This window comes from Enhydra lutris, unplaced genomic scaffold, assembly GCF_002288905.1.
Source record: "Enhydra lutris kenyoni isolate GAN:26980312 unplaced genomic scaffold, ASM228890v2 scaffoldscaffold33, whole genome shotgun sequence".
In the NCBI taxonomy this organism is placed as follows: Eukaryota; Metazoa; Chordata; class Mammalia; order Carnivora; family Mustelidae; genus Enhydra; species Enhydra lutris.
The window spans coordinates 17,689,512-17,706,000 of record NW_019154117.1 but is presented as its reverse complement, the minus strand read 5'-3'; the positions used below and the strand labels follow the sequence as shown (position 1 = coordinate 17,706,000).

The 16,489-nt window shown below is 42.4% G+C and overlaps 1 protein-coding gene across 1 annotated transcript in view; it reads left to right on the top strand.

Moving 5' to 3' along the window:
- LOC111153499 (G protein subunit alpha 14) overlaps positions 1 to 16,489 on the top strand; it is a 189,820-nt gene that overhangs the window by 97,013 nt on the left and 76,318 nt on the right. Inside the window, exon 2 of the mRNA XM_022512556.1 lies at positions 8,076 to 8,260. Coding sequence (XP_022368264.1) covers positions 8,076 to 8,260 — 185 coding nt within the window. The remainder of the gene's footprint in view (positions 1 to 8,075; positions 8,261 to 16,489) is intronic.

Sequence of the window (16,489 nt, the reverse complement as noted above, 5' to 3'; positions counted from 1 at the left end):
TGGTGGGGGGAGGGGGGGCTTTGTCTACTCAACAGACCCATCCAGGTCCTGAACCTTCTCTTAGCCAGACAAACCTACTTCCTATTGCTTTTTGAAAATCATGATCATCCTGTTTGTCTTAGTCAACAGATAACCCTTTAGAAATATGGGTTCCTTAGGTTCCTACTGCATGCTGTGTTTAAGGCTCCAGAGAGAGCAGAGAAATAAGGGCAGTAAGGCCCTACAGAGCCCACCTGCCCATCACCTCTGTAGGTCCACACCCTCGTCTGCCTGTAGGTCTCAGACCATTTATACCAACCTCCAGAATTTTGTCTCCATTCAAATGTTTTGATTTCTATTTTCTGTTTTTATCTTCTGTAAAGCTGAGCTAAAAAACAATGGCTTCTCACAGATGGTTTCAGAAAACATCCCAGAATATTGGAGACGGCTCTGCCCATCTAAGAAGGCTTTATCAGCTCCTTGCTTTGGCTCCTGGGGAGGCTGTCTTTACAAAAGATTGTAGGTGAACTCCAGAACAATTGGCTTACTGTTCAGATGTCCTTGGTCTTCACTTGCAAAGGATTTATTTTGCTTTGGCCTCTGTTCCCTCTTGGCTCCTAAAAAGCAACTTTTTTTTTTCTTTTTCCCATGAGCTTTTCTGTATTTAAAATTAAGCTGAAAGTTGAGTCTCACATTGCTTACTCAAATCTCAGAGTTTAGAATTTTAGTGCTGAGGCATTTTGTTGGCCCCTTTTCAGTAACATGAGTTTTAACCCTCGGGGTTTTTTTTTTTGGGGGGGGGGGGTGGGGGTTGTTTTTGTTTTTGCATTTGGATGAGGTTCATGGGTAGGATTCTAGAAGTCTCTAGAGGAAAAAGAGGGGGAGGTTCCTTTAAGTAAAAAAGCAAATTTCATATAAAGAAGATAATAATTGGTGTGTATCATTTACCAAAATGTGATACCTGGATCACTGCTAGGCAGGATGTTTTTAGTTGGAATATTGCTGTAGGCTTACTTTGTTATAATACTTTTAATTAGATTAATCATGGCAAACGGCACTGGTTTTTCACTTACAATATTCATGTTTCCTTTCATAACAAACTTATTTGAGTAAAAATTTCTTCTAAATAATAAAAAATCATATAGGTGGTATATGAGTATGGGTAAAAAAAAAAAATCACAAGACGGATATGCAGATGATGGGCTTTTGGGAGATTGTGATGAAGTAAATGCCAGCGGCAGGGGTCTTGTAGGATAGCCTGCGGCCCCACAAGGTCGAAGGTACATATTGCCTCACCCACAGAAAGCAAAAAGCCTATAGGGGTGAGTTTTAACTTGAAATAGAACATAAATTATATGAAATAGAATGAACGCATATGGTGTGTGCCAAGCATGCTGCAGTAGCAAGCTATGTCTGTTCAGTTTAACCACTCTGAGTGGCTATTCTGGGAAAGGAAATAACTCCTATTTAAGGGGCTGGGGAAAGGCAGAGAGCCCAGACAGAGCTTAACAGTGAGAGACTCAGGGGAGTATGTGAGCCTTACTTGAGGCACAGTTTGAGCCAGAGAACGAGAGAATGGGTCCTGGAACCTCTGGGGGGATTCTGTTACTGGCCACAGGGCCTTACTGAGACGTAATCCGCTGATTTCATTACAGAGGACTCTTGTAGTAGGATGATGGTGACCTCAAACATAATGCAAGTTTAAAAGTACTTATAACCATGGTTGGTTGTTTTTGGTTTTGTTTTTCCCTCGAAATATGAAAACAAGTAAAAACTAAATGGGGAAAAGAGCCATTTCCTTTATTAATATTTGGAACAGAATCTAGAAGTGGAATTAGTTTTATTCCTTTACCCATCTGGTGTTTTAATAGCGTTGGGTCCAGAAGTGAAAGTCCTTCCAGTCTGTGGTCTCCTCCACTCCCCCCACCTCTGCCCCTCTTCCACTCTCCCTTGTCACTTCCCATTGAATCCCTTGGTAGCCCGACACCAAAGTTCACCTTCCAACTGAAGGCTTTCCCCCTCCCTATAAAATAAAAAGCTGCACTCAGGGTGAGGGCTCCCGTTGTCCTCACTATCTGCTGTAGCATGGTGATTTTGTGGGGGAACCCCAGAGAAAGTCCTCATGAAGACACAAGAAACAAAGCTTCAGACCCAAAACCTAAAACACGATTAAATGGGAGGTAAAAGCTAAGTCACCTAATCCTCCGGTCACCAGTAATTTTCATTCTAAAAATCATATCCTTTAGATTGTTTACTTGAACAGAACGAACAATTGCACTCCGTGTATAAGTGTTGAGTTTCTGCTGAGAACAAATGAGGAAAGTCAGCTCAGATCCTTGGCTTGAGTTTCTTGGTTCCTTGGTTCTTGGTTTCTCTGGTTGGTCCCAGTCCCAGCTGTCACAGAGAACCCCCACCTCTCTCCCCTCTGTGGCCCTCATCGGCTGCTGGAAACATCTCACTTAGAGCAGAGCTCTGAAGGATTCGAGATAAAGCCCCAAGTGTTGCAGTGTCAGTACCAGACCAAGACTGTGCTTAAAACGATACGAGGGTGGGACTTGACCTTTTATTTGGAGAAACGCTCAGTGTAAAACTAGCACATGGTGTTATCATGGGAAAGACACATACCAACACAGACCTGAATTTAGACCCAAGACCCAACACTTCCAAGCTGAGCGACCTTGGGCAAAGATTAAATAAACGATGTAATCTCTCTAATTTTCATTTTCCCTTTTGGACAAAGAAGGTTCTAGCTGGGTTGGGTTGTGGCTTACGTGAGAGGCTATGGACCTGCCACCCTGAAACTCTGTTCTCTGGACCTCAGCCGCCAGTGGAACATGTCTTTCAGCCTCTCTTTTTGCCTTTAACCTGGCCTTTCTTGCTCCGTGTTTGGTTTCTTATTTTCCAAATAACCGCAATATAGAACTGAAGAATATTTAAAAATCCTGGTATTTAAAAATACTGGTATTTATCACATAAGTTTATATCTTTTTAAAATGAACATTTAAAATCATTTTTAACATTTTCTTTTTGAAATGTTCCCTGTCCAAAAGGAAAAAGTCAACGACTTTTGAAAACTGTTTCTATGTTTGAGGCTGGTGATGGGGTTGGCTTTAAGCTCTTGTAGGTGAATGTCTTTTATAACTAAAAAGGTTCTCTACCTTGGTAGAACTTTGGGCTGAGTCTTGAGTCATCTTTCTGGTCTCAGGGCCAAAATCACAGCTTGTCTTGAGATAGTTACATAATCTCTCCTTTGACGTCAGCTTCATGGTGTCTAAAAATGCAGAAGGATTAGTATTTGCTTGGGATAAGGGAGCACTGGACCATGGGTCAACCCTGCTGGCATGGAACAGAAGAATGCATGGCAGCGTTATAGACAAAAGGAGATTCAGGGACCCCAGGATCCTGTAAGAGCAGAGATGTAATGTAATCTGGGACTTGGGACCAAGTTTAGCCAGTATACGTCCCCATAGGTCCTCACGTTATTATATGTGATTTGGGCAGCCAAGAGCTGTCATGAAATGGTAGCTTCAGGGGCACCTGTCGTCACTGCAGTCCTCTAGACGATTCATATTTTGTATTTATGTGATTGACCATGATACAAGACCTCTAAAAGAAACTGGTTTCTCACATTTGTTCCATTCATATCTGCATTTCGCCATCCGTTGATGGGCAGCTAACTATGTCGCAGGCAATATTCTTGGTACCCAAATGTGTGACTCTCAAGCTTTACCCTTGCTGGATTCAGCAGTGAGAGATCTGCAAACAAGAAATTATGGGATGGCACCGGGGTGTCCCATGCGCTTAGAGAGCTCTAAGGAGCCTGGCCTGACTGTTGAGGGGATGGAAGGGAAAACAGTTCCTTCAGGGGAGGTGATGCTTTTGGTGAACCTGAAGGCTGAGGCATCAGCAGCCTGTCTTCTAGCCCCAAGCTCTCCATTGGCCCCAACCTCACCTTGTTTGCTGACTCACAGCCAGTTCCCCCATCTCTGACGTAGGAAGACAGCATCCACCTTTTCTGCCTCTGGAGGTGAAGTGAGGTAGCAATGAGGCTGCTTGTGAGAACATTCACTTATTGGAAGGTTCTCCTTGAGCCTGGCAGCGTGTGTTTGCAAGATGGCGGCTCTGCTGGGGCTTGGGTTCAGTGTGTGGCTGTGAACCTCACAGTTGTCTTCCTTAGACCAGTAGAGCTGAGTCGTATTGGTCATGACCCTGACTTTTTTCCCTGACAAGAGTCTGTCATTAGTCTGATCAAATAAAGCCCTGTCTTTCTCTTGCTAATGGTATGGTTTTGCAGAGACCACTTAACTAATTGGAGCCCAAAGTTTCCTTTTCTTTTTCTTTCATTTTTTCTTCCTTTCTTTCTCTCCTTTTCTCTCTCCTCTCCTTCCTTCTCTCCTCCTTCCTTCCTTCCTTCCTTTTTTTAGCTTCAGAGGTAGAATTTAGTGATTGATCAGTTGCTTATAACACTCAGTGTCATTACATCAAGTGTCCTCCTTAATGTCCATCACCCAGTTAGCCCTTCCTCCCACCTACCTCCCTTCCAGCAGCCTTCAGTTTGTTTCCTAGAGTTAGACATCTCTTACGGTTTGCTTCCCTCTCAATTTTCATCTTATTTTATTTTTCCTTCCCTTCCCCTGTGTTCATCTGTTTTGTTTCTTAAATTCCACATACAAGTGAAATCATATGGTCTTTGTCTTTCTCTTATTTCACTTAGCATAATACCTTCTAGTTCTATCCACATCATTGCAAATGGCAAGATTTCATTCTTTTTGATGGCTGAGTAATATTCCTGTGTGTGTGTGTGTGTGTGTGTGTGTGTGTGTGTGTGTGTGTGTATCACATCTTCTTTATCCATTCATCTGTCGATGGAAATCGACCTGGTGAGCCCCAGGTTTGTTTGTTTGTTTGTTTTTTATCTGTAAAACAAAGGTGACGGTACAAACCTCGTAGGCTGGCTGCGAGAAGATAGGACTTCGTTTGTATAAAATAGCAGCCACACAGTGACTACCCAAATAGTTGCCAATATTGGGAAAGAGGAGTAACCCAGAAAGGGTCACAGAGAATCAGGGTAAGCCTCCTGCTTGGCCACTTTTTGTGGAGGTTCCTGCTGTGGTTGAAGTCATGCCACTCACAGAGCTGAGGTTGAGAGAGGATAACCTACCCTGTGGCCCATACCTGTAGTATCGAGGTAATTGAGATTGGGTATATCCTTAATTAGTATTATATATTCAAAAAATACTGCTATATTATTCAGGTCTTTAAGAGGAAGGAAATCTAGTCACATGCAACATCTTGAACAAACCTTGAGGACATTGTGCTAAGTGAAATAAGCCAGACATGAAAAGACAGATACTGATGTGACCCTGCTTTTATGAGGTATCTAAAGTAGTCACATGCATAGAGACAGAAAGTAGAATGGTGGTCCCCAGGAGCTGGAGCAGGGAGTCAGGAGGAGTTGTTTAATGCATGTGCAAGAGGAAGAATTCTGGAGATTATACAATGCATAATCTCTATAATGTACTAACACTTAGGATCTGAACACTTAAAAATGATGAAGATGGTAAATCATATGTCTATTTTACCACAATTTAAAGTAATTTAAAAGTTTATTAAGCATGTGCCCATTGTCAGACATTATCCTGGCACAAGGGGAGACAGTGTGAGTAAAAACAAACATGGCCACCCTCTCCCGTTATGGAGCTCAGGGGCTGGCAGGGAAGATGCGTGCCAAGTGGAGAATGATTTTAATGGGCAAAAGTGCAGCCAGAACATGTGCTACAACTGGTACCATGAGAACTTCCAGTTGGGGAACCTGACTTCATGAGGGAGGCCAGGCCAAGAGCCAAGGTGAGCGGGACAAAGGAAGACCATTCCAGGAACATGCAGAGCATGAGCCAAAGTGGTGAGAAGGGAAGCTCTGCAAGAAGCCAGTGTGCCAGAAAGCAGAGGATGGAAGGAAGCCCATGTGAGAGGAGGCCGGTGAAGACCGAGGGGGCAGACCGCACAGCTATGGTGGCCATAGTGAGGAGGTTTGTCTTTCTTCCTGAGCAGGCTGGGAGGGTAGCTGTTGAGGTTTCTGAGTGAGGTTGGGGAGATAGAAAAGCAGGTTTGTGTTTTGAAAAGGTTAATCTAAAGGAACATTTTTCTTGTAAGGAAAATTCTTATCAAACACAAACAGGTGTATCTCAACTATCCATGTGGAGAAATTGAGCAAGTCTCCTAAGTGCTTCTCAGGGCTCTTGTGATAGGCCCTATATCCTGATGTTCGCAAGGCCCCTGTAGAGTCCACACAGAGACCCACATCCTATAAGTTCAGATAGTTACAGATTATAATCAAGTTAACGAACTGCTATCAATATGTTCTATCCTCTTACCATGATGAACATGTCTTCATAACTAAAATGTCAAAAAAGATGTGTACAACTATGGTTTTTATGTGACTCAGGGTTAGCGAAGTATCAGAGATTATTGAATTTATCTATCATTGCACTGTCTGGGTATTCTGTGGGGTCAATGAGATATGGGTGAATAGTAAAGATTTTTTAATTAACCATTTTCTTTTTTAAAGATTTAATTTATTTGCCAGAGAGAGGGAGAGAGCAAGTGAGTACACACAAGCAGGCAGAGAGGCAGGCAGAGGCAGCGAGAGAAGCAGGTTCCCTGCCGAGCAAGGAGCCCGATGCGGGACTCGATCCCAGGACCCTGGGATCATGACCTGAGCCGAAGGCAGCAGCTTAACCCACTGAGCCACCCAGGTGTCCCTAATTAACCATTTTCTATTCCACAATTTTTTGCTGCCCTTATAGAAAAATCAACAAGTATATTTTAATTAAGATATTCATGTAAGTTGTGTTCTTTTTACAGAAATACTGAGACAACTTTTTGGCAATAGCTTTGTTAAATATATTGACTATTGTACAACTCATCTATTCAAAGCTAGCATTTGTCTCAAATCATTTTAGTTGTGAGTTAGGTTGTCATTAACTTCAATCTGGAATTTGCCCCTTCTTGGGGCACACCAACCTGAATTGTTACAAAATCCTTAAAGCAATATTGAGATTCGAAAATGGACCCCAAATAGAACATAACTTGTGGTTGTGAGTTTGCAGGAGGAGCGAGAAAGCAAACATGGTAATGGGATCTCGTACAATAAATTATCTTTTTTTATTGAGATATAATTGACATGTAACATTATATTCATTTTAGGTACAATAAATTATCACAGAAAATGTTAGAAAATATTTCAGTTGTATCATATCAATCTCTTTCATTAAACTACAACTCTCATTGTCTTTTCATGCAATAGCTCGGTCTGATACTAACATGAAGTCCTGGCATCATATTTCACACATCATATCTGGACATCCCTTCCAATTTAGAGTAGTAGGAATGGTTTGATGTATAAACTGTTCCTCAGGTGCCATGTGCAGGGATTGTGACTTTGGAGTTGCTCCTGAACTACAAAGTGAAATGAGAGGAGGAACAAGAATACAGACAGTTGGCAAAACTGGGGATGGTGATTGACTGTGCAAGGATCATTTGTGTTCATGTATCTGAAAGACGGGAATGAGCAGGTGAATCAGACTTCTGTCTCTTGCTCAAATGCTCCCTGAGCTCTGAGGCAGCCTCCATCACCGCCATTGCTGTACTGGCAGTGATGAAACCCTCAAACATTTGGACATAGTTGCCTATGGTCAGAAGGAGCTCGGGACAAGGGATGTGGGGAAGCAGTTCCCTGGGGTCAAGACGGTGTTAGTTATAAGAGATGATGGTTAGAATTACTCCAAGGCACAGAGACACTCATGTACCTGTAGTAAATTGTGTGTGTGTGTGCGCATGTGTGTGTGTTAGAGTAAGAGAGGGAGAGTGAGAGATACATCAGGCCTTCTAAAGCACAGGGTAGAAGATAGGGACCCCTCTGCCTGGTGTCTAGGATACTACTACTATACTACTGGCAGGCCCTTTCCAAGTTCATGTTCACCCAATCAACCTATTCTTCATAATATAGACCAACATGGCCAGGAGGGTCTTTCTTTTTCAGCGTGCTCCTTTCAAAGACCACTGACTGTGTTTTCCCCCTTGTGTTGTCTTACCAGGAACTGGTGAAAGTGGCAAAAGCACCTTTATCAAGCAAATGAGAATCATCCATGGGTCCGGTTACAGCGATGAAGATAGAAAGGGGTTCACGAAGCTGGTTTACCAAAACATATTCACCGCCATGCAAGCCATGATCAGAGCCATGGACACTCTGAGGATACAGTATGTGTGTGAGCAGAACAAGGTAAAGTACCTCAGGGGCATTGGCCCTGCTCGCGGGTGCATGCTTTCCTCCTCTAGATAGCATGTGGCTGTGGATGGAAGGATGGTCAGGGTGCTTTGGTCAGAAACCTAGAACCCCATGGAGGTCCAGCTCCAGAAAAGCGTGGTAAACTTCAACTCCATGGTCTGTCTTCTGCTGGAGTTCCATCATGAGGGTATTGTGGTGGTCCCTAGCGCACTGGCTTCCAGAAATGCATCCATTTAGATTCCTTTTTTTCAGGTACTGAGAGAAGGAAGACATACACATTTACTCGTACAGCTAAGATACCCCGTGAATTTCTCCATTGGCGCAGTGGAGATCTTGGGCTTTTCCAGAATGCCCAGTCTTAGGAAATAGTGTCGTAAATGCCCTGCACACCACTCAGAGCTGTCGGTGGGGTTTTCTTTCTTTATTTTTGGAGCTAAACAATGGTTTAGAAGCGTGATGCTTATGTCTCAACTGGCACCAGACTCTCATAAAGTACTAGTATCAAGCTGGTATTTACTTTGTTATCACTACTGGTTATTTAAAATACAGTTATGTTTCAGGGGCACCTGGGTGGCTCAGTAGGTTAAGAGTCTGCCTTTGGCTCAGGTCATGATCTTGGGGTCCTGGGATCAAGTCCTGCATTGGGCTCTCTGCTCAGCGGGGAGTCTGCTTTTCCCTTTCCCTCTGCCCCACCCCCGCCACCTTGTGTTCTCTCTCTTGTTTGCTCTCTCTCAAGTAAATAAATGAAATTTTTTAAAAATACAATTTTGTTTCAAAACATAAGAAAAAAATGAAATGAGAATGTGGGAGGAGGAGGCAAATACAATTTTATATGGTATATTGGAAGGCAAATCCATTGGAAAATACTAAGTTCATTTAAAATCTAGACCAGGAATAGTTTTTTTTTTAATTTTTTCTTTATTTTTTTATTTTTAATTTTTTATTAACATACAATGTATTATTAGCCCCAAGGGGTACAGGTCTGTGAATCGCCAGGTTTACACACTTCACAGTACTCACCGTAGCACATACTCTCCCCAATGTCCATAACCCAGCCACCCTCTCCCTCCCCCCCACCCCCCCAGCAACCCTCAGTTTGTTTTGTGAGATTAAGAGTCTCTTATGGCTTGTCTCCCTCCCGATCCCATCTTGTTTTACTTTTTCCTTCCCTATCCCCCAAACCCCCCATGTTGCCTCTCAAATTCTTCATATCAGGGAGATCATATGATAATTGTCTTTCTCTGATTGACTTATTTCGCTCAGCATAATACCTTCTAGTTCCATCCACATCATTGCAAATGGTAAGATTTCATTTCTTTCGATGACTGCATAGTATTCCATTGTATATATATATACCACATCTTCTTTATCCATTCATCTGTTGATGGACATCTAGGCTCCTTCCATAGTTTGGCTATGGTGGACGTTGCTGCTATAAACATTCAGGTGCACGTGCCCCTTCGGATCACTATATTTGTATCTTTAGGGTAAATACCCAATAGTGTGATTGCTGGGTCATAGGGTAGCTCTATTTTCAACTTTTTGAGGAACCTCCATACTGTTTTCCAGAGTGGTTGCACCAGCTTGCATTCCCACCAACAGTGTAGGAGGGGTCCCCATTCTCAGCATCTTCACCAGCATCTGTCATTTCCTGACTTGTTAATTTTAGCCATTCTAACTGGTGTGAGGTGGTATCTCTAGGAATAGTTCATTTAAAATAATTGATACCATGATACAACAAGACCTCATGATAAATAGGAAAATTATGTCTCAGATGAGTCTCTTGTGGATCTACTAAAAAGAATTTAGCTGCTAAAATGTCAGCATTGCATGGGCTTTAGTGTGGACCCCAAGGACAACTTTCTCATGAACTTGTAGCAACTGTATTCATCTGTATTTTATATATGGTCTACAAAGAGTTGTAAAGTAGTCAATCTAAGTTTTTTATTCAGTGACTGAATTACACAGGGACATTGCATGCACCTAATTTTTGACTTAACTTTCTATTGTGTCTGCAACCTCATGTCTTTACCACCATTTCCTTACACTTTTGAAGAAATGAAGGAATGTATCTTGCTTCAACCTTCAAAAATGTTATGCTGAAAAATGTGTGTGTATGGGATTGGGTTGGAGAATTAACCTTCAGTTTATCTGGTGCCAAGCAATGTGAGAGATGCATACTGAACCATTGGGAGATTCTAGAAGTGACTGTAGTGGGTCCGTGGTATGTTGGTTTTGATACATGTCTTGTATCTGGTTGAAAGTGTGCAATTCTGGGGGACATGGGTGAACTCCTTTGATTGAGTAACCCACTCCTGGTTTCTGCTCAGGTCATAATCTCAGGATCTTGAGAAGGATCCCTGTGTTGGGCTCAGCATTCAGTAGGGAATCTGCTTGAGATTCCCTTTCTCCTTTTTCCTCTCCCTCTGCCCCTCCCGCTGCTTCTTTGCTCTCTCTGTCTCTCAGATAAATAAATCTTTTAAAAATTGTATAATTCTTTTTTGATCACTTACACAGTTGACCCTTGAACACCATGGGTTTGAATTGCGTAGGTCCGTTCACTTGCAGATTATTTCAATAAATACGGTAATATAAAGATTTACACTCTGTCATGGTTCTGGAGGCTAGAAGCCTGAAGTCAAGGTTGACGGATTCCACTTGGAGGCTCTGAGGGAGCCTCTGTTTTGTGCTTCTCTCCTAGCTTCTGGTGATGCTAGATATCCTTGGAGCGCATTGGCTTGTAAACATGTCACCCCAGTCCCTGCCTGTCCTCACACAGAGTTCCTGTGTGACTCTGTTCTTATGGCATTCTCCTCTTTGTGTCCAAATTTCCCTCTTTTTATAAGGACACCCATCATTGGATTAGAGCCCAACCTCATCCCAAAGATGACCTCATCAGAACTTGATTATACCTATGAAGACACTATTTCCAAATAAAGTTACTTTCTGAGGTATGGGGGTGGGATGAATTTTAGGGGGACATTATTCAACCCAGGGCAGTCTGCCCTCTCCCCCACCAATGCATGTTAATTTCACATGCAAAATTTATTTGTCCCATTCCAGCATGAACTGTAAGTCTCAAATCTAATTGAAATCTCAACTCAAAATTTTCCAAATCTCATCATTTAAATCATGTAAATCAGGTGAGATTCTGGATATGGTCTATGCTGGGGTCAAATTCCTCTCCTGTCTCCTCCTCATTTGCTGTATCTGGCTCCCTTCTCAATGCCTTCATTCTTTCTATTCCAAGTACCAACATTTATGCTTCATAAACTTCTTCTTAGCCCTCACAAAAATGCCTGGGATGAACCATAGGCTTATGGAGAGGCACAAGATTGAGTAGAAAGAACACTGGTTGGTTTCCCAAAAATCTGGGCTCTGTTCATGGTTCCCCTGTAGGCCTTGGGCAAGAGTCAGCAATCTTTTTCTGTAAAGGACCAGAGAATAAATGTTTCTGGCTTTCAGGGCCATAGACTCTCTTTTCTTCTCTGTCGTAGTGCAAAATCACCCATAGGAGAGGTGTCAACAAACGAGTGGGCTCCCTTGGAAACTATTTGCAAAATGTAAATGCTATTCCTAATTCGTGAGCCGTACAAAAACAGGCGACGAGTGGATTTTATCCACAGGCTGTGGTAGCCCACCCGAGTCCTTGGGGAAGCCATGCAGCCTCCCTGGTCTTCCGTTTCCCCAAAGGTTAAATGCAGACAACACCTGTTCTATCTCCTTCCTAAGCCAACATGGGCAAAAGGAAGTGCAGGACGCATGAAATGACACTCCAGAAATACAAGGTTATTATTGGGCCAAGTTCAAAACCTAAAAATGGACTTATTGTTTCTTCTATTACTTGTTTAAGTCTTTGTCATCCATTCCTTCCCTATTGTTTGCCAAATAATTTTTTCTGGGGGCTAGTCCCGATTCCAAAGGTGAAACTGTAACAAAGTACCCTGCTTAGATCATAAGATAATAAAATGATTAGAGTTCATGTATTAAGTAATGAGTGTAGGACGCTTGATACACGTGTTCTTTACCGAGTATTGCATGACTTGAAACAAATGATTAGTTAGGAGGGAGAGAAATAGAACCTTAAGTAGTTTTGTAGTCAATCTTTTCCTTGCTTATTACTATTTAATTCCATTATCTTGTATTTTTCAGAGGTGGGAACACTTTATTGGAAGTATGTAGAAGAGAACTAAGTGATTAGGGCGTATTTATTTATTAAGTAGGTTCTGTGCCCAGTGTGGGGCTTGACCTTGGGACCCTGAGTTGAAGGCTCTTTGAGGGCCTGAGTTGAAGGCTGTATGAACTGGGCCACCAGGTGCCCCTAGAGGGTCTTATTTTACATGGTAGTGATTTTATTGCTCAGCTAGGTTGTTAAAAATCTCTGCTTATGACTTGATAGGCTTCTTTTTTTTTTTTTTTTTTGGAAAATTTTATTTATTTATTTGACAGATCACAAGTAGGCAGAGAGGCAGGCAGAGAGAGAGAGGAGGAAGCAGGCTCCCTGCTGAGCAGACAGCACGATGCGGGGCTCGATCCCAGGAGCCTGGGATCATAACCTAAGCCGAAGGCAGAGGCTTTAACCCACTGAGCCACCCAGGCGCCCCTTGATAGGCTTCTTATGAAGGGAAATGTATCAGAAATTTAGTTCAGCCTTTGGTTTTTAACCAATTTGTTTGTTTGTTTTTTCTAATTAAGATATATAGCCTGGAAGATTATTTTCTTATACTTTTCCTGTTTTGTTTTGTTTTGTTTAAAGAATGATTCATATGTGTTTGCTCACTGTGTTGATAAGGCTTAATTTTCATGAATGTCTCTCAAGAGTGTCATATGAGCACATGGTAGAATTTATGACTTCTTGAATAAATATTACAAAAGCAATCGCTCAGTGGCAGGGCTCCTAAACGGAGTCAGCTTATAACTCATGTTTACTAGTGATGATTTCACTGAAGCCTGAAGAGCTTCATATTTTTTGCTGTTTGTAGCCTGTCCAACTTGGGAAATTCTCATTCTAGGCCTGTCCTGCAGTAAAGGAAATACTTTTTATCCTTCTAAAGGTTCCACAGAATCTGTGTGGATGATGGAGAGTGTGCATTTCCCAAGGGCAAAGGATAGCGCTGCCTGACTTCTCAAAAGCCTTTTTGTTCTTTGGTCAGTGATCCCTGGAAAAATGAGAAAGGTCTCCAGGCTCTTGGGCTGCTGACTCCAGCTCTCCCCCTGCCCTCCTGCTCAGGAGACCTCTTCACCCCACTGGGTTATTATGGACAGCTCATTACAAGGGCTCCTCGCAAAAACATCTTTAAAAAGGAGAGTTAATCATTAAGCACTAAGATGATTTTGCCTGCCTTTCTGAGCCAAGTACCTCATTTCTGATTCAGCGTTTCTGAACGTGTGAAGTCTGAAATTCCTGCAAAAAGCATCTGAGTCTTCCACTGGTTGCTTTTGCTGAATTCCAAGGCACCTTTGAGAGGATGGGTTTGGGCCTTCCTGCCAGAAACAGTTCTCAAGAGCCTGAATTGCAGAGTTGGGGGTGTGGAGGGGGGGGTGTTTATTTGATGCACAGGACATTTGCTAGTTCTGTTTGAAGTCGTGCAGGCCCTGCATTTGGGTAACAGGATGCCTTTGTCACCAGTTGCCCCCTGTGTCTTGAGTTTTGGTGCCCACATCTCCCTCTCCTGACTGCTAGGTGTATCAGGCCACAGGATGCTGCCGACCTTCGTTCTCAGTTTTGGCTGCACACTGGAATCACCTGGGAAGCTTTGCTGCTGCCCACCCCCCCAGGTACCACCTGCAGAAAGTCCATGCTAAATATTCTTGGAATATAGCCTGAACTTTTAGAACTTTTAGAAGCCTCTGCAGTGCTTCTCATTAAGTGGCCACGGTTGAGAAGCACTGATAGAAATACCTTAACATTATTTGGAAGTGTTCAGTCTGGGTTCTGCTTTCCTATCAACCTTTCCATAATGGGGAAGGGGACTTCTGGGAATCTTTTGCATGGAATGATCTGATTCATCTCCACCCAAGGGTAAGCTGAAGGGCGAGCATTGGGGATGTTTGCTTTGTTCAGCTGGATCGACTGCCTTGATGACTTTTGTGAGGGTAACATCTCCAAGGTGACCTATATGATTCAGGGCAGACTCTCTGTTTCCTTTGAGTTTTACAGGGGCCTCACACAGCCAGCCTCTGACCTGGAGCTTCCAGGGATTGGGTGGGGGTCGGGAGAGAAGGAGGAGCCCCATCTTCATCCCATCTCCATCCCTGGAGTCGTGGCAATGGTGCTTTCTCCTCCTCCTCTTCCTACTGTTGTTTACACAGAAATGATCATTTCTTTGTTGGTCAGTTAAAGAATCAGGGATGCAGGTCAGGTTGATCGTCTTCTCAAGGTATAGAAGCTGTTTGTAGTCAACATACCTTACATGTCCTACGTGGAAATGAAGTCGTTAAATATTTTTACTCATCATTAATAGATACTTTTATTTGTTGAGATGGTAATTCACCAGGTATACAACTTAAACATCAAATAGCCAACTTCACATTAAAGCAGTGAAGTCTAGTATTTTCGGGGCAGGATCAAGGATATTACTTTTTTTTTTTTTTTAAACACCAAAAGGAGGCTTGATAATATTTTATATCTCTGTGTGTGTGTGGAGCAGTTCCCCTTAACCTCATTTTCAGAAAACAAGGGCCTGAATTCCAGATGGGTCTATTAAGACCCCTGTGAGGAAATCAGGCCCAGTTAAGTGAAAATGGTCAACTTCTGCCACTTTTTTTTATAGAAGAGTTTCTCAGAGCTTGAAGTATTTTAAGACCCTTTTATTTTCTAATTTTTAAAACATCTGTTTAAATACATTTTTCAGTCCCACTTCCTCATCCAGTTTGAAAAGTCAGCTTCTGCATGAGCTTCTGGGAACAGGGAGACTAATGTTCAGACTTTGGCTGGAACCCAGGGTTGCTGGTTCTCTGGCAAATGTTAAATTCATTCTCTTTCTTTCTGTGTCCCATTGGATATTAAAAATCTCATGGTACATTTTTCTCCTTACTAAGAACTTGGAGTTCTCGCTAGTGTGACAATAACAACAAGAAGAAATTCTCCACCAAAATCTTGAGCTGGAGTTTTTCCATTTATGCCAATAGTTCTCTGATTAATCAGTGTTGACTTTACTGTGAAAATTGCTGAAATCAGAGCTTGAAATATAAGAGTTTGGAAAACAGGAAAGAATAAGATGTAGAAAGAACTGGGTTTCTCCTTTATCACCATCACAGGTAAAACTAACCCCACTATCCATTCAGCCTGGGTTGGAAGTTGAAGAAGGTTTGGGGCCAATGAGGAGTACTGAGATTGGTTTGACCATTGAAATACTCATTTCTTCCCCTACCTCAAGGCTGAGTATGAACTTCGCACATCCAAAGAAATGTTTTTTTGTTTTGTTTTGTTTTTAAATATTTTCTTTATTTATTTGACAGAGATCACAAGTAGGCAGAGACAGGCAGAGAAAGGAGGAAGCAGGCTCCCCGTGGAGCACAGAGCCTGATGTGGGGCTTGATCCCAGGACCCTGGGATCATGACCTGAGCCAAAGACAGAGGCTTTAACCCACTGAACCACCAAGGCGCCCCCAAAGAAATGTTTTGTTTTGTTTTTTTTAAACTGGCCAGAAGGGGAAATCTCATGAAGTTAAAAACAATCCACAGTCCAGAAACCAATGTGACCATCCATCTCTTTGAACCTCTATCCATCCACCCAACATATGTGAAATATTTGCCTTGAGTCTTTTGAATTCCATCCAACTTTGTCGTTACCCTAAAATCTAAAGGTGAACATGTGATGTTCAAACACTGTCATGACTCAGACTCTTTAATAAAAGCTAGAATGATCCTCAGTGCTGCTAAATCTTGTTAGATCTCAAGTCCTTCACAGTTGCTGTTCTTGGCAGAGCTGTGTCCCCATTTTTGGATGGTAGAGAGGTGACAGGTGTGAAGAACCTGCACTCCTCTCAGACCTGCCTTCTCTGAACAACCCGTCACCTCACTGAGGAGGGAGTACCACAAACATGTGACAAAACATAAATTACCCCCTGGGTTTCTACTGGAGCCCTGCCAAGGGAGTCACATGTTCTTCCAGTATTTTGAATTTAGACATAGGTGCTCTCACTAACTTGATAAACTCTGCACTATTATCCTAGCCAAAATATTCTAGAAAGCATCCTGTCTGTAGTAAAAGCTTTTAT